We start from the raw sequence: 22,568 nt of genomic DNA, 5'->3' as shown, positions 1-22,568 counted from the left end.
ATAGGGTCAGGAAGCAAAATGCTTCATTTTATTCAGTTTCTCCATCGTTGACTTTACAGTTCTTGTATGTGACTTAAAAGAGGACTTGCCTGTTTGAGACAGTTTGTTACAAGCCAAATCTAGAAAGACCACACTTCTCTTAAGAGTCATGGGCTTAAATTTTGTAGTCAATAAAAGGCATCTTGCTTGTTTCAGAGTATTCACAAATTCTACTGTAGCTCCAGTTACTTTGGAAGTTTTTAAGTGAGCAGAAGTTGTCAGTGAGGTATTGAATAAACTTGCACAGCTTTTCAGACACTTGAAACGTAAGCAGCACCAGGGACCACTTTCTAAGGTGTAAGAGTTAATATTCCTCAACTTATTTTTAGACTAGACCTGGAGCTGAAGGATCATGAGGGAAGCACAGCTCTGTGGCTTGCGGTTCAGTATATCACTGTATCGTCTGATCAATCTGTAAACCCTTTTGAGGATGCCCCTGTTGTAAATGGAACTTCGTTCGATGAGAACAGTTTTGCAGCAAGGTTGATCCAACGAGGCAGCAATACAGATGCTCCAGACACAGTAACAGGTAAAACAGAGGTTTGTATTTCCGTGTAGGTGGAAGGCTTGTGAGTTAACTGCCTAGTACTGGCTGCACTCTGTGGTCCAAATTACTCTAGCATGTCCAAATAGCATGGAACTAGGCAAAAGTATTTGTGTAGCTGAATGAAGTTTTGACAGTTATTGCTATGTAATGAATGGTATGGGTAGGTGGTAATATCTTTACCCAGAGCGGGAACACTGACAGGCCATGAGCAGAACTTGACCTGCAGGAAGTGACAGAAAATCTGGACTCCTTGGTAGGTCCTAATATCCTCTTTTCAGTTTCAAAATGTGTAACTACTAAGTAGTGTATGTGACAGTCCAACGTTTCAAAGGCGTAACTAATAGGTAGGATTTTCCTTTTTGGCTTCAAGTTTCAATGTAGAAAGGTAGTGGGGAATGTGCTAACTAACACTTTTTAGTGTCAAGGTATGGTTGCAATAGTACTCTAATAGTATTTGTGTTTTTCCTTAGGGAACTGCTTGCTTCAGAGGGCAGCTGGTGCAGGAAATGAGGCAGCTTCTCTCTTCCTAGCAACTCATGGAGCGAAAGTCAACCACCAAAACAAATGGGTAAAAACAGAAACTTTTAGACTGTATGAAAATTCCCTTATTTCCTTTCACAAATAAGATGGCAGAGATCTTTGTTGCTAACCCTAGCTTAAAGCAAGTTTAAACATCTGCTGAGCCTTCTGCAGGTTTTCAGGTATTTACTAGTGATCAGACAACTGTAGTATAATGGTTCTAGCACTGTTCTAGGAGCACTGCAAGTTTAACTCTTCTGTCAATGCTTGTTGTAATAAAGTCCTTAGTATATGTTAACTCATGTAGCTGAAGGTCCGAAAGAGCTTCAACTGCTAGCGCTTAAGTTTTTTCACACCCATTTGTGGACATAGTATATTAAAAGCTATCTTTCTGGTTTCTCAAGCTGTTAACCTAGTCCCCTGTTTGTTTAAGGGGGAAACACCACTGCATACTGCCTGTAGGCATGGCCTAGCAAACCTGACAGCAGAACTTCTGCAACAAGGAGCCAATCCAAACATCCAGACTGCAGAAGCAGCGCATGGTCAGAAGGATGCATCTTCTCCAACAGCAGAGAATGTTTATCGGCAAACTCCCCTTCACATGGCTATTGCTCACAATCACCCAGATGTGGTATCAGTCATCCTGGAACAAAAAGGTAATGTTTTTCTAGTTCAAACTATATTGATGCTTTAGCGGATTGGTATGCCAAGATGCCATCTAAACTGTGTTTTGACAAGCGACTAATCAAACATGCTTTCCTGTAAACCTTGTTTAAGTAGAGCAATTAACAAGATTGGTTAAACAGTTGTCTTAAAACTCAAATCGCGTGCTTGTTGAGACTAGATAATTAACTTGCTCTAAATAGTCTCTGTTACTGATCTCTCCAAACTTTCCACTGGATGTAATGGACTTGAATTTTAGCCCCAGGTTGTATTCTGACTGTACAACTGAGATTCCCTTTCTCTCCTTGTCCAAGTATATAGTTCAGGTAAATGCAGGACTTGAATACAGATAAAGGCATCTTTCTGTGGTGAGATTTCTGCCTCCTTCAATTCTCAGTAAGATGATTTTGTACAGAGTAGTACTAGAATTGAGATAGAGTTGAGTCTCAAATGCTGAAAAACTGGTGGATGACAGTTCTACACTTAAGGAACCTGGGGTATTTGTTAGATGCTACTAGTTCAGCTTTTCCAGTATAGCACAAGGAAGTGAAATAGGCCTTGCTTCAGCTGTTAATTTTATCTCCTACCAGAGATGGCATTTGGAGGGAATAGGTGAACTGGGGAGAATATCCTCCATTCCAGGGAGCTGAGAAGGAGGGATGCTGCCACCATATTGCAGTATAGCTTACACAGTGAGATCTTCATTCTCAGAGCTTTGGGTAAACGGCTGTTTGGAAACAGATAGCAAGGGAATGAGGTTAAGCATCTTAGTCAGAATGTTGGATGGTTTTTAGTATAAGTGTTAAGATTAGGAGATTAGGGAGTATTGTTACTACTGCTTAGGACCTCCCAAGCAGCATTAGCACCTAGAAAGTTGAAAGTAACTTTCTCAGGAAGAGATCTTTCAAGAGATCTTTCCCTAAAAGGGAAATGGTTTAGCAGTGGACTTACAGTGTTAGGTGGTTGGTTAGACTTCATGACCTTCAAGGTCTTTTCCAACCTAAATGATCCTATGACACTTCAAAATTTGACACTGTTACTCCTGCAACCTTCAATCTGCAACTGCAGGTCAAATACAAGAATGCTCTAACAGAATGATTTATTTTTTTTCCTAGCTAATGCTCTTCATGCTACCAATAACTTGCAAATCATTCCTGACTTTAGTCTAAAGGACTCGAGAGACCAGACTGTGCTGGGATTGGCTCTTTGGACAGGTATGTGCCTATGGAACAAGATAAAAAAACTTTACTATGATAAAGGGGCTATGATGTGAGAGAGATTTCTGTGACAAGCCAGTGGTCGTGTGTTCATGGCCTGGCTTGTGCTGCTAATGAAAAGCTGTCAAGGAGAGCTTTAGATGATTATTTAGCTTCTAAAATGATGTTCACATCTGGCTTGCCAATAGATTTCCAGCCATACAGCTTCACTTGTTCAGTAGGGGATAGCCTGAAGCCTCTTGCCTACAACTGTACTTGAAGTTGTGTGGAATTGTACCACTGTGAACTTTTGGTGGTTTTCGTTTGTATCCATTTATATTGTCTCTTCATGGTTAACTCTGTAAAGGTCAGCATTACTGTATTATCCAGCTTCTAGAACAAAGGGAAGGTGAGCTACTTTAAGTAGCTGTGAAGTGGAATGGAACTTGGAATACCGCTTCAGAATATTTTCTTCTCTGAAATGTGAGGGGGAATGTTTTGTGGAAAAACAGATGCTTGCAGACAAGTGGCGCTTCTACCATACTAGGTTATACCAATAAGAGAGTGGTTGTGTGGTCACCACAGGATCAGTATGGTCCTACTGAGCTGGAAGACAGTAGCTGTATGGGGAATGCCTGCTCATATCTTGGGCTTAAGAGATGAGGCAGAAAGCTTAGTGAAGGGCTCTGCACAGAAGTGCTAGATGTCGTCCATGTGTAACAAATATCTTTACACTCAAGGCTCTTGTTTTTTTTCCGTTTCTAATGAAAGGAAACAAACATAGCTTTATCCTTACTATTGTCCTGATCCACCTGTGAGGTAAGGAAGGACTAAGCTAAATATCTAAATACAGTAATATTCATGTGAATGGCTTATGAATGTAATACTAAAAGCTAATATGATTGCTGGACAAAAGTCTGAGGTGGTATGAAGTATTAGGCTAGGTGTGGTCACAGAGGACCGTATTAAATTTAGGTTGGCAAAACTAATGGGGAATCTGCTGTACATCATACCATAACTTTTTTCTTAAAGCAAGGCCAAAAGGAGTCAGTAACCAGTATTTGACAGGTCTGTAAATGCATTTTTAAGCTGGGTGGAGTCATGAGTTGGCTTAGCTCATGTATGTATATTTTAATAGGCTCTAATACATCTCTTTTTTGTAATTATTGAAACTGAAAGCTTGAAGCTTTATTTTTTATGCTTCAGAGGGTGTCTGTTTTATAGAACTGAAGGCAAAATATTAATGAGCTGTAACTCTTCAGGCATGCACACGATAGCAGCTCAGCTGCTTGGATCTGGGGCATCCATCAATGACACAATGTCAGACGGACAGACTCTACTACATATGGCAATACAGAGACAAGATAGTAAGAGTGCACTCTTCCTGCTGGAACATCAGGCAGATATAAATGTCAGGTAAGATCTTAACTGATACAACACTGAACAGGGTATGTATTTAGGAGCAGGTGTGATGACTGCCTTGCTCATGAGCAGGAGCAAAGGGGGAGATGCTGCTCTCTTCTCCCTGCTGACTCGCGATAGGACCCAAGAGAACAGCATGAAGCTGTGTCAAGGGAGGTTCAGACTGGACACTAGGAAAAGGTTCTTCACCAGTGGGTGGTCGGGCACTGGAACAGGCTGCCCCGGGAAGTGGTCAAGGCACCAAGCCTGCTGGAGTTCAAAAAGTGTTTGGACAATGTTCTCAGACATATAGTTTGATCTTTGGGTGGTCCTGTGTGGAGCCAGGAGTTGGACTTGATGATTGTTGTGGGTCCCTTCCGAATCAGGATATTCTAAGATTCTATATAAAGGCTTGAAATTGTTATCAAATCATGGTTTGTGCACAGTTATGGATATGGCCCTTTTTATGGCACTAGTTAATGCAGAGACATTAACTATGGCACTGTGGCACTAGTTAATGCTGAGGAACCTATGTGAACATGGATCTACATATAGCTCCATCAGTCCAGTTGAGGCTGCAGAGGGAGGTTTCACGTGGCTCTAGGTAGACTACAATCTTCTGTAACAGACTCAAGTCCTAGAGACATGGTACTGTCTCATCTATACTATCTACTCATACTGTAGTCTCATCTATTTGCCTGTGGAGCTGCATGTGTTCTGCTGTCTAAACTAATTAGATGTAGTCCCAACAACAAGATTCAGATAGAACTAGTCTCATGAGTATCTCTAGACAACTGATACTAGACTTAACAAAACGTTTATGTGCTTACATGACTGACAGGCTTTGAAATTTGGCTGGCTATACCTAATGCGAGTCATTGGGACAAACTGCCTAATAGGGCTAACTAACTTCAGTTCTTCAACGGTTGGTATTTCTCAACCATTTGAAGTGTTACCACAGTGCAGATAAACATGTTCCCTTCTGTGATGTTAGGTAAAGGGAACTCTGTTCAAACAGTGGCTGTAATTAAGGAAAGGAAGGTAGCTGGGCCAAGAACGTTAACATGATTCTCAAACTTTAGAAGTCACTAATTTGCTATTAAAGAGGGAAAAAAAAGGTAAACTACATAGCTGCAGTGAAAAACTAACATGGTAGGTTTGCCTGACTGAACATATTGCCACAGCAAAAACACAAATGTGGAGATATTTATTGGCAAAGCCAAGAATTTACTGTAACAGAGATCTAACTCTTTAATGGGGTAGTAACATGCTTTAAACTATACCTATTGCAGAACACAGGATGGAGAAACTGCATTACAGCTAGCTATAAAAAACCAGCTCCCTCTTGTGGTTGATGCTATCTGTACCAGGGGAGCAGATATGTCTGTGCCAGATGAAAAAGGAAATCCTCCTTTGTGGCTTGCCTTAGAAAATAACCTGGAAGATATTGCGTCAACTCTGGTAAGACTGTTAGTTGACTTAATTTAGTCACGTTCTTTGAGTATGTCACTAGTGGCAAAGGTCTCACCAGCAGAAATGAACTCAAATGCCTGAAAAGAACAGAGTAATCCTATACATTTAACTTCTAGAGTTTTTCCTTCACCAGAAGTTGCTTTTTCTTGGGTAATCTTTTATAAACACTGTAGCTTACGTAGCCAAATACCTCACAGCCACTATAATAACATAGAATGAGCCATCTGGATTCCTGGTGCTGCAAAACAGATAAAGGATTTACCAAAAGCATCAGGCTGTAGCATGCCTGGCTTCTGTAATGATCAGCTTCCTGAGTAAAACTACTATGAACCTGGATTTTATTGCATCTTAAAGTTTCATCAAAGCCTTTAGAGGCTCACCTTTATTCCTTTTAAAATTGGGTTCTATTCAGGCATAGGTGATCCAGGAGGAAACTTAGTCAAAGTTCCTTATGACTCCTAATAAATGTATCTCCAGCAGGCTCCTAGTACTTTATATCAAAAACTTCACTGCTTCATTGTGCGTTTCTTTCCAGGTTAGACATGGCTGTGATTCGACCTGTTGGGGATCAGGACCAAGTGGATGCTTACAAACTCTTCTTCACAGAGCTATTGATGAAAACAGTGAACAAATAGCATGCTTCCTTATTCGCAGGTCAGACATTCCCTACTCTTGCCCCCCCCCCCCCCCAAAATGCAAACTTTCTAATGTGCTTGTACTTATTTTCCTAGTGTAAACTAATTGAATGCTATTTTGAGCCAGTAACAGGTGTGTGCTTCATTAGACTTCTGGTGAGTGAATGGCACTTATGGAAGCCTGACTAATCTTGAAGACACCGACACATTCTATTATCTAAATTGTCATGTTCTTGATGATGAGTCAAATTAAAATTTGGAGTTTGTGTTTATATAGGATGTGTTAGCAGATGCTGAATCAGCTCTTGCAGAAACCTTTTTCTGACCTTTGTTTGAAACTGTTTCAGTTTAGATGACATTTAATAAATTGACTGTGTTGTGCTTCTCTTAGTGGCTGTGACGTGAACAGTCCCAGAAAGCCTGGCCCTAATGGAGAAGGAGAAGAAGAAGCTCATGATGGACAGACACCCCTACACCTGGCGGCCTGCTGGGGTCTAGAAGAAGTGATCCAGTGCCTTTTGGAGTTTGGTGCCAATGTCAATGCTCAGGTATGTATTAAAATGGTGCAGTTTCCTTGAAGCTGGTTCTTTAACTTCAATACAATGAAAACAACTCTCCCTTACCTGTGTATTTTGTTTCATAAACAAAGAACAGCCTACTGCTATGGCTGAGCTAGTGCAAGGACTGGCTGCAGTTCTGCTTTTTTCCTGTACCTTGCTACCAGGTCTGGTGTTCATCTGTCCACATGTATGGTTCTTTCAGGAAGCCATAGTGAAGGAAAACAGTGATACAGAAAACTTCTTGTAGTGCTAGTTATTTTTTTGGTGATGTAATGATCCAAGTTGGACTCTTCTGTTCTTAGTGTGAACAAAGCTGATCATTAGATCAGCTGTAGCGTAAAACTCCAGAATATTTGACTGTTAGTTTACCTGGGAAGCATTTCCTGTTATCAAATAAACCAAGGTGAAGCAATTGTGAGCTACACTTCATAATTCTTGATCACACAGTAGTCCTTAAATAGAAGCTAGACAAATTGCAGCAAAAGAAATAAATGCATAGCATTTCCAGGTGCTGATGCTTTTGAAAGTGGCAGTAAAGAGCAACAGAACAGTCACAAAGCTGCTGTGGCTGTAAACTCTTTTCTTCATGCAGACAAATGATTAAAGGCCTTATTCGAATTTGATAGACTGTACTGTTTGCATAACAAACATGCCTAACACTTAACATTTTTCAGTGAGTGAACTTCCAGGTGCCTAGCTTCTTTCAGAAAATTTAGCACAAGTGTCTGAGAGTCAAGCCAGGGACATACCTGCACTGATGAATGTATGGAAATGATACCTCAGATTTGAATATTATTTTTGGACATTGTTCTTTCAGTTAAAAATAAAATCTACAAATTTTTAATAATATAAGGTGTTAACATAAAAATAAAATAACTAATATCAGTTTAAAGCATTCTTGTAGAATGCTTGGCTACTGTCGTGAGTGAATGCTCACCCAAAATGTCTGGCTGCATAGGAAAAGTTACCCTGAGCTACTTAAAAGGCTATATAACACAGAGGATTGAGGTCAGCCTATTTGGAGGAGCAAATACCAATTTGCTTCACTTACATTGTGGATGTGAGCTCCCACTGCAACTGCTTTGTGTTCCAGCTGAAGGCTACGGGGTATGTCACAAGAGCTAAGCAAAAAGCTTCCTTTGTTTTTCAGACATGGGAAAGATTTGTTTATTGCTGCATCTTCATGTAATGAACTTCCTGGTTTCCTTCTAGGATGCAGAAGGAAGAACTCCAATCCATGTCGCCATTAGCAACCAACATAATGTTATAATTCAGCTTATGATTTCACATCCAGAAATTAAGCTAAATGTGCGTGACAGGCAAGGAATGACTCCCTTTGCATGTGCGATGACGTATAAAAATAATAAGGCGGCTGAAGCAATTTTGAAGAGGGAGCCAGGAGCTGCTGAACAGGTAAACTGGGAGCATTTAAAGCATACTGGTCTTGTTGCTGTACAAGTCTACAGTGACAGGCATTCCACAAGCAAGTTCTGCTGTATTCTTTTGTGGCTTTGTATGTCACAATGTTTGCCAAATTTCAGTTTTCTATGGCAGGATTTATTAGGAAACTAGATAGGCACATGCTATGTGTGAGTGAGAACGTTGAGGGTTAGTGTCTCATCAAACCTTGTCAGTACTAAACTGAGGTACAGGCAGAGGAATATAAGGAGAAAGTTGTAACTATTTGCATGTCTTGTTTCTGTAATAGTGCATCACAATGTATGACCTAGCTCTCATAAAGCTATCCGAAACAAACTCTGTCCTGTAATAATTGAATAATAGGTGTTAACACTGCACTGCTGAACTGGAAAACCTCCACTGTATCTTCAGACTTCTAGTGTGACACTTCAGGCAGCTGTTCAGGAATTTCTTCCTACACTGTAAATTTAATTACTAGTGATTACTAGAGTGCTTAGGGAGCTCTTGTATCCATGTTTCAGATGTATCACATACACAGCCAGTTCTGAATATACTTTAACATCAGCTTCAGGACAAAGATGAACAGCATGCCCTTGGCATTTAGCCAAAAAACGAGCATATTTTGCATTAGTATGGCAGAATCGCGTGTTGCTTCCTTCTGCGGTGTTAACTGCCAGATTGACTGAAGTTTGTCTCATTTAGTAGAGTTTATCATCAACTGCTGCCCCATACTTAGTACAAAAGCTAACTTTTGCTTGTAATACTCTCCAGTGTGTTGTCAAGAAATGACAAGTTTAAACTAGAAATAAACGGGTTTGAAGCAGACTAGAACGAGCACATGCAGCTGATAATTTCTTAGTTCAGTGTGTTTGATAGTGACATAAGTAAGTCTCTAATGCCAAGCAGCAAAAGGAGCAAAACTACAGTTTACCTCAGGTAGAGGGAGTAAGTATCGTATCTCTTGGTAGAAATATGTTCTGTGCATAACTCTTTGCTGTTCTACAGAAATAACAGGGGGTTTGTTTTGTGTCCTCTTTGCCACAGGTGGATAACAAAGGTCGAAATTTTCTACATGTAGCTGTTCAGAACTCTGACATTGAGAGTGTGCTGTTCCTGATCAGTGTACACGCTAATGTAAATTCTCGCGTCCAGGATGCATCCAAACTAACACCTCTCCACCTGGCCGTACAAGCCGGCTCAGAGATCATTGTGCGTAATTTGGTATGTACTGGAGAATCACTTTTCCCTTCTGCTTAGAAATACATATTCTGCTTTAATGCAGATTGCTTATAGGCTGGAGAAGTCAGCTGAGGGTGGTGCTACTTCTGAAGCAGAACTCTGTCTTGCATAAAGCTAGCTTGGCTCAGACTGTCAGCTGAGCTGCAGTTTAAAGCGGGAACCTTACTTTGCACTTGCTGCAGATCAGAACGTGTACACAAGTTGCAGCAGCTCAGTGATAGCGTTTTGTATATATTGGGTGGAGGCCTAGAAATATTTCTGTGCAGTGAAGTCTCGTGGGCTTCATTCAGAAAGAAGATGTTGGCTCATAGCCCTGGAAAACATTGAATGTATTCCTTCTTGCATCTTGACAGCTGCTTGCAGGTGCCCAGGTGAATGAACTGACAAAGCATCGTCAGACTGCTCTTCACTTAGCAGCTCAGCAAGATTTGCCCACAATTTGTTCAGTCCTTCTGGAGAATGGAGTAGACTTTGCAGCTGTGGATGAAAATGGAAACAATGGTAAACTTCTAAAGTTTCACAAGTAGTTGTACAAAACTTCAGTAGGCCTGCTACTAATTTCTCCTGCTGGTAGAGAGAACCCATTGAATGGGCTCACTTCTCAAAGATTAAAAGGAAAATCCAAGAAATCAAAGCTGGTGGAAGGAGTTTTGGAGAGGGAAGGTGGGAAAGTAGAAAGGGACCACTTAATTTTATTGGGGTGTAAGTACTGCTGACATGAACTACTCAAATTCTTGAAGCTTCTCTTCTACTTTTCAGCTCTTCATCTGGCAGTGATGCATGGCCGTCTAAACAATATCCGGGTCCTCCTCACGGAGTGCAATGTAGATGCTGAAGCCTTTAATATTAGGTAACTACTGTAGTCTTAACAGGCTAAAAGAATGATTTAATTAAAATGTGTGCTGGTGTGACTGGATACTATACAGTATAGTGAGCTGACTGAGGGAAGTGATTGTTCTACTCTAGTACTGCGTGCAGTTTTGGGTACCACGGCATGAGAAGGACATAAGACTACTAGAGAGTGTCTGACGGAGGGCAACAAAGATGGTGAAGGGATCAGAGGGCAAGATGTATGAGGAACAGCTGAGGTCCCTTGGTTTGTTCAGCTTAGAGAAAAGGAGACTCATGGCAGCCTGCAGCTCCCTCACGGGAAGCGGAGGGGCAGGCGCTGAGCTCTGCTCTCTGGGGACAGCGACAGGACCTGAGGGAACAGCATGGAGCTCAGACAGGGGCGGGTCAGGTTGGATTTTAGAAAAAGGTTCCTCACTGAGAGTGCAATTGGGCACTGGAACAGGCTTCCCAGTGAACTGGTCATAGCACCAAGCCTGCCAGAGTTCAAGAAGCATTTGGACAATGCCCTCAGACATACAGTTTACATTTTAGGAAGTCCTGTGTGGAGCCAGGAGTTGGACACTGATCCTTGTGGGTGCCTTCCAGCTCAGGATATTACGATTCTATAATTAAAGCCAAATGTTTTATTTTCTATTTGTACAGCACTTTCACAGTGAAGTGCACAGACAATGCTGTGTGTAAACAGTACCGAAATTAACTCCTCCTTGGTATGCATGAAGTAGGCGGTTGTATATGAGGTACTGAGGTGTATATATGTGAGGTGCAGCATTGTTTAAGTGTGAAACAATTTCTAAAAGACGATGGCTAGTTGGATGAGTAACTGTAGTTGCAAACAGACTTTGATCGAGTTAATAAACTCCTTTCCCCAGAGGCCAGTCACCAATGCATATTTTGGGACAATACGGAAAGGATAACGCAGCAGCCATCTGTGACCTTTTCTTGGAGTGCATGCCAGAATACCCTCTAGACAAACCTGATGCTGAAGGAAACACAGGTAGGTGAGACTGAACGGCTATTAAGCTTGAAAGTCACTCAAGTCATATTAATGGTATGTCATTTTAAAGCTGCACTAGTTGGCAGTAGTATGTTAAATACAGAAAGATGCAAACATTGCACTGAAGCTGCCCTTTTCTGGACTGAGTAAAATAATACTACCTCCATTCCATTAGCTCTGACATGTCTGGCTTTTATTTTTTCAGTGCTTCTCTTGGCTTATATGAAGGGAAATGCTAACTTGTGCCGTGCAATAGTGAGAGCTGGGGCTCGTCTTGGAGTTAACAATAATCAGGGAGTAAATATCTTCAACTACCAAGTTGCTACAAAACAGCTTCTCTTTAGATTACTGGGTAAGTACTGCTTGCTATGGTTGAAAGGTAGTTTAGCTTACAATTCTGAGATTCCTAGGTAAAGAAAAAGAACTCTGGACAGCTGATTTAGATGACACTAATTCCAGACGGGCTGAACTTCTGAATATTCTAGTGCTTGAAATGAGGTAGAAATACTCATTTTCTAACGATAAACTGAAAAATTGTCCAGTGCAACCCTGTCAAACTTCTCCATCCTTCCAGAAAAAGGAAGTAATGTTCATGGGGAATGCTGTCTGGTATAGTAGTCAAATGTAGCTTAAAACTAGATGCTGCTTTATAACTTGTACTGTATTCATCGCAGTGACTATACATGTTCAACAAACAAGATGGCAGCTACTGCAAGAGAATCAATTATACTGAATATTACCTAAAGCTGTGGGAAAAGTCTCCTTAATCTTACAGTATACTTGAGAGGTGTCAGAGCCCATTTTGCCTTTACGTTTTTACCTCTAACAGATATGCTGACAAAAGAACCTCCCTGGTGTGATGGCTCCAACTGCTACGAATGCACTGCCAAATTTGGAGTCACAACAAGAAAGCATCACTGGTAATGTGTGACACATCTTGCTGTGCTTACAAGGAAACAGATTCCCATTCCAAATGTTGCTAGGCTTGTTCCTTCTGGTGCTTTAGAAAGCCTCCATCCTAATGTAGGTGTATAACCAGTAATCCAGTTGAAATATTCCCCCCTGATTTAGTTAACTTGGGTCTGGCTTGTGCTCTGGCTTAAGTCATATCTTAAGCAGTTTGTGCACTTAAAATATTCTGGATTTGCTGGAAATTAGAAGTCATGTCAAAGTTCCTGTAGTAGAATAGATGACTTCAATGCCTATTTTCATTAGTGGTGCTGACTTGCTCTGAAAGAGGTGACAAAAACATATCATTTCACTTGCTACTCTACATTTTTAATGATGCTGTCATTGACAAAGGATACCAAGCAATAAAACCCTGGTGTTTACTGCAAGGAGAGCTCACTTCTCTCCTACCCCTCTTCTTTCAACAGCCGACACTGTGGACGCCTGCTCTGCCATAAGTGCTCAACAAAGGAGATTCCTATCATAAAATTTGATCTGAACAAGCCAGTTCGAGTTTGCAACATCTGCTTTGATGTCCTGACTCTGGGAGGAGTTTCCTAGTACGCAGTGGAAGCAAAGGGATTCCTGGTCAGTTCTCCTGACAGCAGCTGTGCTTACAAGCCCTCTGGATAGGGAAGAGGAGGCCTATACATGTCTTCTGCAATAGACTCAACTAATTAAGGACCCTGTTATGATATATTCTGGTATAAATGACTTCGTATGACTGTAAATGTATTGGGCTGTGATAGACTTCACTAGGAATTCAAGTGGATTGTTGAAACCAAGTGACAAGAGAATTTAGACCCTCTTCTAGTTGCAGTGGGGTATGGAAGCTGAAATGTAAGACTGGTGTTTGAGTTGACATAAAACAGGTCTGTCCTTGACATGGTGCTTTGCACTGAGCAACTCTATTAAGTCCTGTTGCTTTCAGGCTGCTTAGTAGAGATGGCATTAAGTTTCAGGGTAACCAGGTATCTTTCTTTGCTTTGTCTTAAAGATTAACGTTCCCTTTCTCTAGAGAAGACTTCTTGTGAAGCTAGGCTGAGCTGTTACAACCAGTGTTCATTTCAAGAAACTTCAAAAATGGGAGTTAGTTCTAAGCATAGCTCAAGAATTGTGGCCTTACAACAGAAAGCTTTACAACATCTGATGCAAAGCAGTCAGAATTGCAGATCCACATCTTGATACCTCCTCATTAGTGTTAGCATGTTCAAGAGAAGTGCAAGATTGTTTAACCAGTAAATACTCTTGCTCGTACCTGCTAGAGCTGTCAGAGCCTGCCTTGTTGCACTTTCATATCTACCTTGCTAGTCCTTCCAAGTCATAAAACTTGTGTAAATGACCTTAAATGTGCTGAAAGGCCTAAGCTTATGCTAAACGGAGAAACACTAAAACTGGTTAAGTAATCTAACTCGCAATACAGCAATAAATGCTGAAGTGCATTATGAATCCCGTGAGGGAGAGTAGCACTTTCCTTTGGTTTAAAGACCCTGGTTAACTGCTGCAGAAGAGCCAGTAAACCTACCAGTGTAGAATGTGCTGCACGTTTAAGCATTAAATTTGGGTTCAGTCTCAGCAGGGTTGCCAGCAAGTGGGAGCATATTTGGAGGTTTCCTATTAACATAAAGCCTCTGGCCTTGAAGGAAGAATTCTGGATTAAGCTGCAGTGTTTTAATCGAAGCTGGTCGTGTTCTCTTAAACATGCTGAATCTGAAACTCCTACACCACGTTTTCTAGGTAAACAGGAAATCACTTTGCTGATAAACAGGGTTGTGGTTTGGTGGGCAAAGGCTTGTCAGAAGAAAATGTGTGCTTAAGCAAAAGTACATGGCATGTTAAGGTTTTCTTTTCATCCTAAGAGACAAAGCTAGTTTAGACTCAACTTGGCATTCCTCATCTCTGTTCCCTGAACTGGTATGTTTACTTATGGACTGGCATATGAGGTGTGCAGTATGGAAAAGATGATGACACATTGCTCTGTTTCGAATACTGACTTGTCAGTCTTAGGAGTAAGATGAGATGATGATAAACCAGACTGCTGCTTTTATAGGAGACTTCCCTGAGGGTTTTTCTCGAACTTGTACAAAAAATGATGGGAAAGGGTATAAACACTGTCATTTGCACAATGAATTTCACATCAACTCTCACTTGATCTGCACTTTGATCTTCCAATATGCAGATATTGTAACTGGAATCTCACTCTTGTAACGCTAGAAAAGACTAATGGATGATGCAATACAAATTTGCCTCACTATTTTATGTCTGCTGCTGGCATGTTCCAATAGAACGCCCTGGGTAATAGAACTGGTCTGTGTAACACAATTCCTAATATAGATGATGCATCTGTCATTTTATTGTCAACTGCATTTTAGGCTGAGATGAATGAGATGGTAAATAATGGTGTCTGAAGCATTAAGCTGCAAGCTAAAGCTTGGTTTTTTTGAGTGGAATAGATTGTGGAAAAGATTCTAGTCCATGTCCTTCCATGTTTCAAATTATCATTGAGTGCAAGTCTCTAGCAATGAAAGGTAGTGATGGATAGAGTGTGTTAGGCTACAGAATTCTTGACTATAGCACATCCCATAACACGTTAACTTCCTTCCTGGCTTGGAGCTGCGATGCTGTGAAGTAGTAAGTGACTGAAAGACTGAACATAGTGATAGAGGAGTGCTCTTCCAGGGCTGCAGCTGATGGACTTGAACTTAATTGGAAAGCTGCACAACGCGAAATTGCTAAAGCACTTAAATTTGACCTTTTCAGCGACTTCCCTGATGGAAGGTTCAAGGGAACAGTGGCTCTATTCCAACAGATTAAATAGCCTTTTAAATGTTTTTAAAAATGCAGATCTCGTGAAGATTCAGCTTTACTGAATGTGAGTTGAAGGCTGGCTGGCTGATCTTTTTAAAAATAGAATATGAAATAAGACTGCCTGAAACTTTGACAAGGATCTGGGAAACTGTACTTAATGCTCCATTTGTCCTTTCCAGCCAATATTCTACTAACTTTATCTTTCTTACTGAAGTCTGCAAGGAAAGTTACGGTTATTGATAAGCTAATATACAGCCTGAAGCATTCATTAATTTCAAAGCAACTAAATCCAGCAAATCTGATCATTTTTAAAGTGCCTTTGTGATAGTTTCCTTACAGCCAATTCTCAATAGCTTGCTTTCTGTCATAGTTAAAGGGGAAAAGCCTCACAACTTGAACCAAAATCCCACTTTAGTTTTCTTCTTCTAGTTCTAACCAGCTAAAGAGACTGACCCTGCCAAACAACCGGTGGGGTCAGTCCTTTATGCACTCTGCCAAGTATTGGTCCGAAGCTCAGATCTCTGAGATTCTTTTTGGAGTTTTGCTGGCAATGCTCCACTGCAGAGTACAGATGTGAATGGAGGCACTTGGTAATTTAGTAGTGGTCAACACATTTCTAGCTCCATTAGCAAATGCACTTCCTTTTTGTAGCATACTGCAGTTGTGACCAAAAACCCCACCCCTCTTATCCCCGCTGTCTTTAAGCGGTGTCTAATAACTTGAGACTTGAGTCTGCCAAGCGTTGAACAAAAGGGTATAAAGAAAACAAACTTTCTGTCCCTGGAAAGTGATGCTGTCAAACCAGGCTTAAGGCACTTCAACAGGGCTAGATGGAAAGTCTGTGGTAGTTCATAATGTAGCTTTTTGTTCCGAGTCTGGATTCCTTTTGATTGTAGTCATCCAGCACTTTTATACAAGCACAAAATGTGGTCTGGCTTAAATTTTAATTTGTGTATCTATCTGAGGAAGGTGTAATCACTGTTTCACACCACTAAGTGGAGTGAGAATGTTAGTGTTAAAGGTACTAACAGAGCGTGGCGAGTTGCTTGCTAAAAGCTGACAGATGCCTTAATGACTTCCTGTGCTGGAGATCAATGGCTTGTACAACTTCTCACATAGTGCTTATAAATTAACACGTAACAACAAGGGAGGCCATGGCTGGATTTTTTTTCTTGTAGATCAAATGTTAGTGGGCAACTCCTTTTTTTTCCTTTAGCCAGCAGAGTTGAATACTGCAGCATACTCCGTTCAATCAAAGCATGTATGAGTGATTAAAAAGTAACCGAACCTTCTAATACCCTCTGTTGAATAGAAAAGGAAGTCTTAGAACAATGGCATTTTATCTGCAATGTTTGTCTGGAGTCATTGTAAAAATGTATTTTTCCAATATGCATTACTTTGTTGTGTAACGATTCTACTTGTAATAAAATGCATACTTAGATAATGCATCATGAGGTGGAAACCTTGCTAAGAAAGTATTTTCTCTTGGAGAGACAGCTGCCCCACCCCAAGCTATGGTTGCTGAGTCTGACAACCCCTGAGGAAAGCTAGAGATACAATACCCAGTCAGGCATGACAACTTATTCTCTGTTCCGAAGTTATTCTAGGTATTTATTTCCATGCTGTGGAACTGCTACACTTTTCTTTTGGCTGACAAGGTCTGGTGTTCTCCTAGTTTATACCACGTAAGTCATCTTGAATGCCTTATAGAAGGCATACCTATAATCCTTATAAAACAATCCAAACTTCCTACAGGCCAGAGCTGTTCTGCTGACTGAGCTGCTCAGCCCAGATGCACTTAAATGGACACGCTGAGCCGAGCTGCCTCTAAGTAGCATTTGTTTGGGCATTCAGTCATGTACTGGCAGGCACCTTCTCTTTCTCAGAGCATGCAATTGCTGTCGCTTTGCTCCAGAAAAAGGAAAGTAGCAGTGGCGAGACCAACCAAAACATTCTGAGGTTGTGATGCATTAGCCTTATTAATAAAAAAACTTAAGTACAGCTAACAGAGGTGATTTGTGAGCTTTATTAAGCACTGTCTCTGTTTACTTAACCCTGCGTAACTTTTTTCTCCCCATGGGAGAATTAGCTGAGCTTTTGAATTAGAATAGTAGAAACAAGATAATCTTGGAACACTTCAGGTCAGTAAGGGAGTCTCCTTGTTTGCTTTAATAGATGACTTATTCCTGGTGGAAGACAAACTTTTTCCTCTAGTGGTTCCAGCTAAACTGAGGAATAAGCTGTGAATTAATTTTCAAGTTGGTTGACAAATAGGGTGGAAGTTAAAGCAACACTAACAAAGTTTCTAAAAATCAGTCTTGCCTTCTTACTTGTTTTTGTGTAACTGTTAAGATCAATTCCTTCCCCTCAGCAGTTCATGCTATTTACTGAAGAATAAGAAGAGCAGTCCCAGCTACACAGGATGAAACTTGCTAAGAAGCTGCAGAGCTGGTACCTTTACTGGGAATCCAGCTTGTGAAAGTGATTTGCACTTAAAAACCTACTGATTTTAATATTTAATAAATTTGGAATCTCTAACTTACGGAGGTATTTTCAAAAGACACTTGTCACTTGCTTCAGTTGTAATCTGAATGAATTCTTGAGGGTGGTTTGAGGTTAGTTGTGTTGCTGACCTTTAAAAGCAAGTTCCTGCTAAGAGAGCACGTGTCCAAAACCAAATACCATGCTGACCTTTATAATGCTCCCACCGAGTTGAGACAAAGCAGCACTGCTCTGCAGCCCTTCCTACAGCTTTCACACAGTTTTAGTGCCTTCAGGTCTGCTCCATGAAGTAAGTAGGTGAGTCCATAAGCCCAAGGCAGCACTTCAGTTGTGGAAGGATGACCGAGGACTTGAACAGTGCGATGGCTCCACTGCCCCCACGTAGATGTACAACTACCAGTGACAACCAGTAAGAGCTTGCACATCATCCTGAAAGAGCCATAGAGGACTTATCTTAAAGATGGTGATGGAAAAGAAACACAACAGAACCAGGTTTAAAAAAAACAAACACATTTATTACAATGAAGTATGTACATGTTTAGATTGCTGTATGGTTCTCATCCATGACAGCTGTAGCCTCATTAAACACAACAGGTGAAAAGTGCTGTAACACGTTCCTGCTGTCACTGCAATGATTATTCTTGCTTTTAAGGAATGTTGCTCAGCCTCCCATAATCCCACTACTTCATTAACGAATTACTTCAATTTGTGAGATTTTTCTTAGGGGTAGTGGCAGCTCAAAACGGAATGAGTTTGTAAATGCCTCCCAGCTGTTTATAGGTGTTGAGTTGCCTTGAGGAAAAAGAGCTGAATACAGCACAGCACAGATTTTTGTGGGTTTGTAGGTAACCTGAGTGCCTCTCCTGCAGCTACACCACCAACCCATTCTAACAGTAAACAGCCACTGCCTCCCCCCAGCTGGCATTAACAGCACCAAGGCCCCTTGTCCTCAGCCCTGCACAAAATTGTGATGATTCGACTTGCTCTTCTGGGAGTAACAGATTAACAAATTCTGCCAGCTCTGATAAAATATGTACAGCCTTTAATGGATCTGGGCGTCGTGAGGATACATCAAGGTTATAGCCTGATGGACACGTAAATTGGATATTATAAACCAGGACGGAAACAGGAGGCAAATTACAGCAGGAGGGTCATGTTGCTACATAGCTTTTATTATCGCCTAGTTCGAACTACCAATTCCTAAAGTTTAAAAGCAGTGAATGAGAGGATCAGGGTGGTGAGGTTAATTTAAAGCAGCAATCCTCATAGGTGGCTTCAATATCTTCTTTGCTCCCTATCTAATACAAACACTGAATGAGGAAATGCTGCTCTGACCTTTGCCTCCTGTATTCCAAGGTTAACAACCGCACAGGCTCCTAGATGCTACGTACCTTAGTTGTAGGGGAAAGTGAGGCTTTTCCCTCCTACCTGTGAATTCTTTGGAGCAAAGCAGGTGACTGAGAAAGAGCATTAACACTACAATGCAGCGAGCACATTTCAAGTGACAGTGGGTGGTTGTGCATAAACCAGTGCTGCTGCTGCAGCAGTTCCTGTGCTTGCTGCCTTACTGTCCTGAAACACAACACGTCACCCTCCCTGTCATGCACACAAGCAGCTATTTTCTGACTGTACAAGAAACCCATTTTTAAGTATAGTTCAGGTTGTGCATCTTATGGTTTGTCACCAAATATAAAAATGCTGTAAGCAAAACACTAAGAAAAATTGCTGATTTTTTTAGCCAGTGTGACTTGGCTAAAGTGTTTCTTCCTTCTCTCACCTCCACCTCCACATTAAGAAAAGTGACAACACAAATTGCCACCACTCCCTTTGCACAGACAGATGGAAAGGAACGGAGCTGAAGTGCCCACCCCAAGTACAACATCTCACTGGAGGACTCCACGGCCCTCAGATCCAGAACTCAGTCACACATTCAGGACACACTGCTCGGCCAGTGGATGGCAGCCATCATATTCCTCCAGGTGAGGGTTATCCAGATCACCTCTGTCACTGTGCTCCGTTGAGTCCGGCTGTCCCCAAGGGGGCCCCGTAGTTCTCACGCACACACACTGAGTCCCCCTCGAACCAGGTGTGTACAGCTTCCGGGGGACTCCAATCCAGTCTCTGTTCACTCCCCCACTAGAAACAGAAAATTAAAATCGATTACAATTCAAACACCCAATTCAAAACCATGAAAATGTTTCCAGTAAATAGAGAATCATCTAGGTTTAAAAAAAAAAAGACCATCTGGGAGAGGCAAACTAACAATATGTACTCTGGGGTAGACTTTGCCCCCAACATCTCACTGCCTTCTGATACCCATTTATTGGCTGCACTTCAGAAACCTGCGGCTTGAACCCGGTTTCATCAGTGCTGCTGCACGCACCCTTCTGGGAGCAACTAACTTCTGCTTCCCTTGTTTCTATTACTGGAAAAGGAATATAGCTCTACTTAGCACAGGGTGCCTAATGGAAAAATGCCTTTTTTGGGGCAGCTAATTGCTCACAGATGACCACATGCCTTCTTCTGTGAATGCTGATTTTGAGAACTAGGGCAAAAGCAAAGAAACCCTCAATTACTTCTCCAAGTATTTCATAGTGTCTCTTTGCAGGCTAAATCCTGCCTGTTCCCCTAACTCCAGGCTTAAGAAAAGATGCAGTAAACTCTTACACAGGAGACCACCACACAACACGCAGTCCAGAGACTGCAACCAAGCTCGTTCATGTGTAGGAGCAGATTCCCAAGGTACACAGTGCTAATGTGTACTTCTGTACTTCAAGTGAAGCCCAAGCATCCTGCAATACTGTTCGCAATGTGATTTCAGCTAAGAACAAAACAGTCCCTAAACTGAGAGAGGTACACAACTAAACAGGTCTAGTAGGAAGTGACTGTTCAAAGTCAGTTTAATGTAGCTTTAAGAGAAAACTGTTGTGGCAATAGCCTGAGAGACGGGCTGCAAAACAGTCTGAAAAACATGAGTTGATCCTTGGATTCCTGACAGGTGAGAAAGCCTGCCTGAATGCTGCCAGCAGTCCCAGTGGGATTTCTGGCTTGCTTCCCTGAGAACAGGTTGATCACGTGCACGTGTGGCAACTTCTGAAACATGATTTTGTTTCCAGTGCAACAAGAGTTTGTCTCAGAAACAAATTTCCCAGACGTGCCAACTATCAGGAAGAAATTTTATTTTCCTTTTGCCCACTTACCAGGTCAGTGAGCAGAGCTCCTCTCTGCTACCTCCCACTTGAAAACACTGACCAGCCAAGCCTGCACCTGTGTGCTCGTCCAGCCTGCATGGAGGCTTTCAGCTCCTGCTGAACCAGCAGAGGAAACCTCTGTTCACACAGCAGCAGCGGTTAAACCTGGCACAGCGGAGAACAGCACCACTGCTCCTTGCAGGTTGGCTTTGCCTCTGCCAGAAAGCACAGCCACAGGAATGCAGACAGGGGAAGGGACCAGGGCTGCCATATCCCAGCCATGCCAGCCCTCAGCACGTTAGGATCAACCTATGGTTTTCTGTGGGGAAGTCACTAGAGCTCACCCAAGACTACAGAGCCTGGTGGCTGAAGGAGCCAGAACGTCTTCCCATGCCACTCCTGCTATGACAGAGCTCGGGGTGTCCAAGCAAAGGGGCAGAAGCGCTCTGCTCTGCTCCAAAGGCTCCGAGCACAACGGCAGAAAAGCCGAATTTACCTCTGCCTGGAGCACCAGAATCGGCTGCCCTTGGCAGAGCTCCACTCCGAGTTGCAGGGTGGAAACTGCTCCTTCCTGCGGTCACTTTCTGCTTTCAGCTTCAGGCCTTCTTCCATCGCTGCCTCAGCCTGCCGCAGGGCTTCTGTCGGTGCCCCGTTTTCATCATAGAACCTGCCCACCAGCTTCCCTTGGAGAGAGGGGGATCGATTAAGACCGTAATATGGAAACAAGGAAAAGCAAGGAATATGACCGGTTTATATTGTTGTTAATTAAAGAAAAAAGAGAACTACACCAGAGGATTTTCCCAGCAGCCCCATTTTACAGCAGGCCTGGGCTTACACCCCTCCCATTTTTTGGCCTCGCAGCGATGTACCCACACTAACAAACCCCTGCAGGACGAGCTCAGGACCCCTCACAGACCCCAAAGGGCACTTCCAGACACAAACCCCCCCCATCCTCCCAGCCCCTGCCCCTCGCTCCCACCGCAGCTCCCATCCCCTCAGCGCTCTCCCCGTTCCCCCCTCACAGCGCCCGGCGGGGCGCAGCCCCGGGAGCCCCGTCCCTACCCACGAAGGCGTAGCGGCCGCTGTAGAAGTCCATCCAGCCGCGGAGGGCGGCCAGCTCCGCCGGGGTCAGCGCCGAGACGTCGTCCACCAGGCCCGCGGGGCTGAAGTCGCCGGTGGCGAGCGCCCTGCTCGCGTCCCTCCCTGCGGGCGGCCAGGGCCGGACGGTCAACCCCGCGCCCCCTCACACACACACACACCCCCCCCACACACACACCCCGGAGCCGGCCCCACGCACCTGCCAAGCCCTCGTACGCCCCGCCGGGGCCGTAGTGCTTGCGGCCGCTCTGCACGTCGAAGACCCGGCCCAGCAGGGCGAGGTAGAGGCCGGGCTCGCCCTCAGCGCCGCGGTGCCGCCGCAGCTCGGCCGCGCTCAGCAGGCGGCCGCGGGGCTCGAACCCGCGACCCAGCAGCCAGGCGGCGCCCAGGCACAGCGCGGCCGCTACCGCCGCGCCCCTCCACATGGCCGCTCTTTGCGACGCTTTCCGCGCCGCACGGCGGTGTGGCGCCGCGCCGCCCTCCC

General features: G+C 43.0%; 2 protein-coding genes across 5 annotated transcripts in view; one reads left to right on the top strand and one right to left on the bottom strand.

Moving 5' to 3' along the window:
* Nucleotides 1-16,739, top strand: part of ANKFY1 (ankyrin repeat and FYVE domain containing 1) — a 33,444-nt gene extending 16,705 nt beyond the window's left edge. For all 3 annotated transcript variants that reach the window (XM_083806243.1, XM_083806244.1, XM_083806245.1), the window contains exons 10-25: nucleotides 369-568; nucleotides 1,057-1,154; nucleotides 1,539-1,761; nucleotides 2,884-2,982; nucleotides 4,227-4,380; nucleotides 5,658-5,826; nucleotides 6,374-6,492; nucleotides 6,865-7,021; nucleotides 8,246-8,446; nucleotides 9,497-9,673; nucleotides 10,045-10,192; nucleotides 10,451-10,541; nucleotides 11,413-11,537; nucleotides 11,743-11,889; nucleotides 12,367-12,457; nucleotides 12,914-16,739. In XM_083806243.1, the coding sequence (XP_083662369.1) occupies nucleotides 369-568; nucleotides 1,057-1,154; nucleotides 1,539-1,761; nucleotides 2,884-2,982; nucleotides 4,227-4,380; nucleotides 5,658-5,826; nucleotides 6,374-6,492; nucleotides 6,865-7,021; nucleotides 8,246-8,446; nucleotides 9,497-9,673; nucleotides 10,045-10,192; nucleotides 10,451-10,541; nucleotides 11,413-11,537; nucleotides 11,743-11,889; nucleotides 12,367-12,457; nucleotides 12,914-13,046 (2,332 nt within the window). In that variant the 3' untranslated portion in view covers nucleotides 13,047-16,739. The remainder of the gene's footprint in view (nucleotides 1-368; nucleotides 569-1,056; nucleotides 1,155-1,538; nucleotides 1,762-2,883; nucleotides 2,983-4,226; nucleotides 4,381-5,657; nucleotides 5,827-6,373; nucleotides 6,493-6,864; nucleotides 7,022-8,245; nucleotides 8,447-9,496; nucleotides 9,674-10,044; nucleotides 10,193-10,450; nucleotides 10,542-11,412; nucleotides 11,538-11,742; nucleotides 11,890-12,366; nucleotides 12,458-12,913) is intronic.
* A 1,549-nt stretch (nucleotides 16,740-18,288) lies between these two features.
* CYB5D2 (cytochrome b5 domain containing 2) lies at nucleotides 18,289-22,563 on the bottom strand. Of its 2 annotated transcripts, XM_083806253.1 has the most exons (4): nucleotides 22,284-22,563; nucleotides 22,049-22,189; nucleotides 21,483-21,669; nucleotides 18,289-19,931 (listed from the first exon to the last, which is right to left on the bottom strand). In XM_083806253.1, the coding sequence occupies exons 1-4, from the start codon at nucleotides 22,507-22,509 to the stop codon at nucleotides 19,718-19,720; spliced, it is 768 nt and encodes a 255-aa protein (XP_083662379.1). In that variant the 5' UTR covers nucleotides 22,510-22,563; the 3' UTR covers nucleotides 18,289-19,717. The 2 variants fall into 2 exon arrangements, with proteins under 2 accessions (XP_083662379.1, XP_083662380.1); XM_083806254.1 differs by lacking the exon at nucleotides 22,049-22,189 and having other exon boundaries at nucleotides 22,284-22,552.
* Nucleotides 22,564-22,568: the final 5 nt, after the last annotated feature.

The sequence above is a fragment of the Anser anser genome (genome assembly GCF_964211835.1).
Source record: "Anser anser genome assembly, chromosome: 20".
Taxonomy (NCBI): Eukaryota; Metazoa; Chordata; class Aves; order Anseriformes; family Anatidae; genus Anser; species Anser anser.
This window is presented reverse-complemented; position numbering and strand designations above follow the sequence as displayed.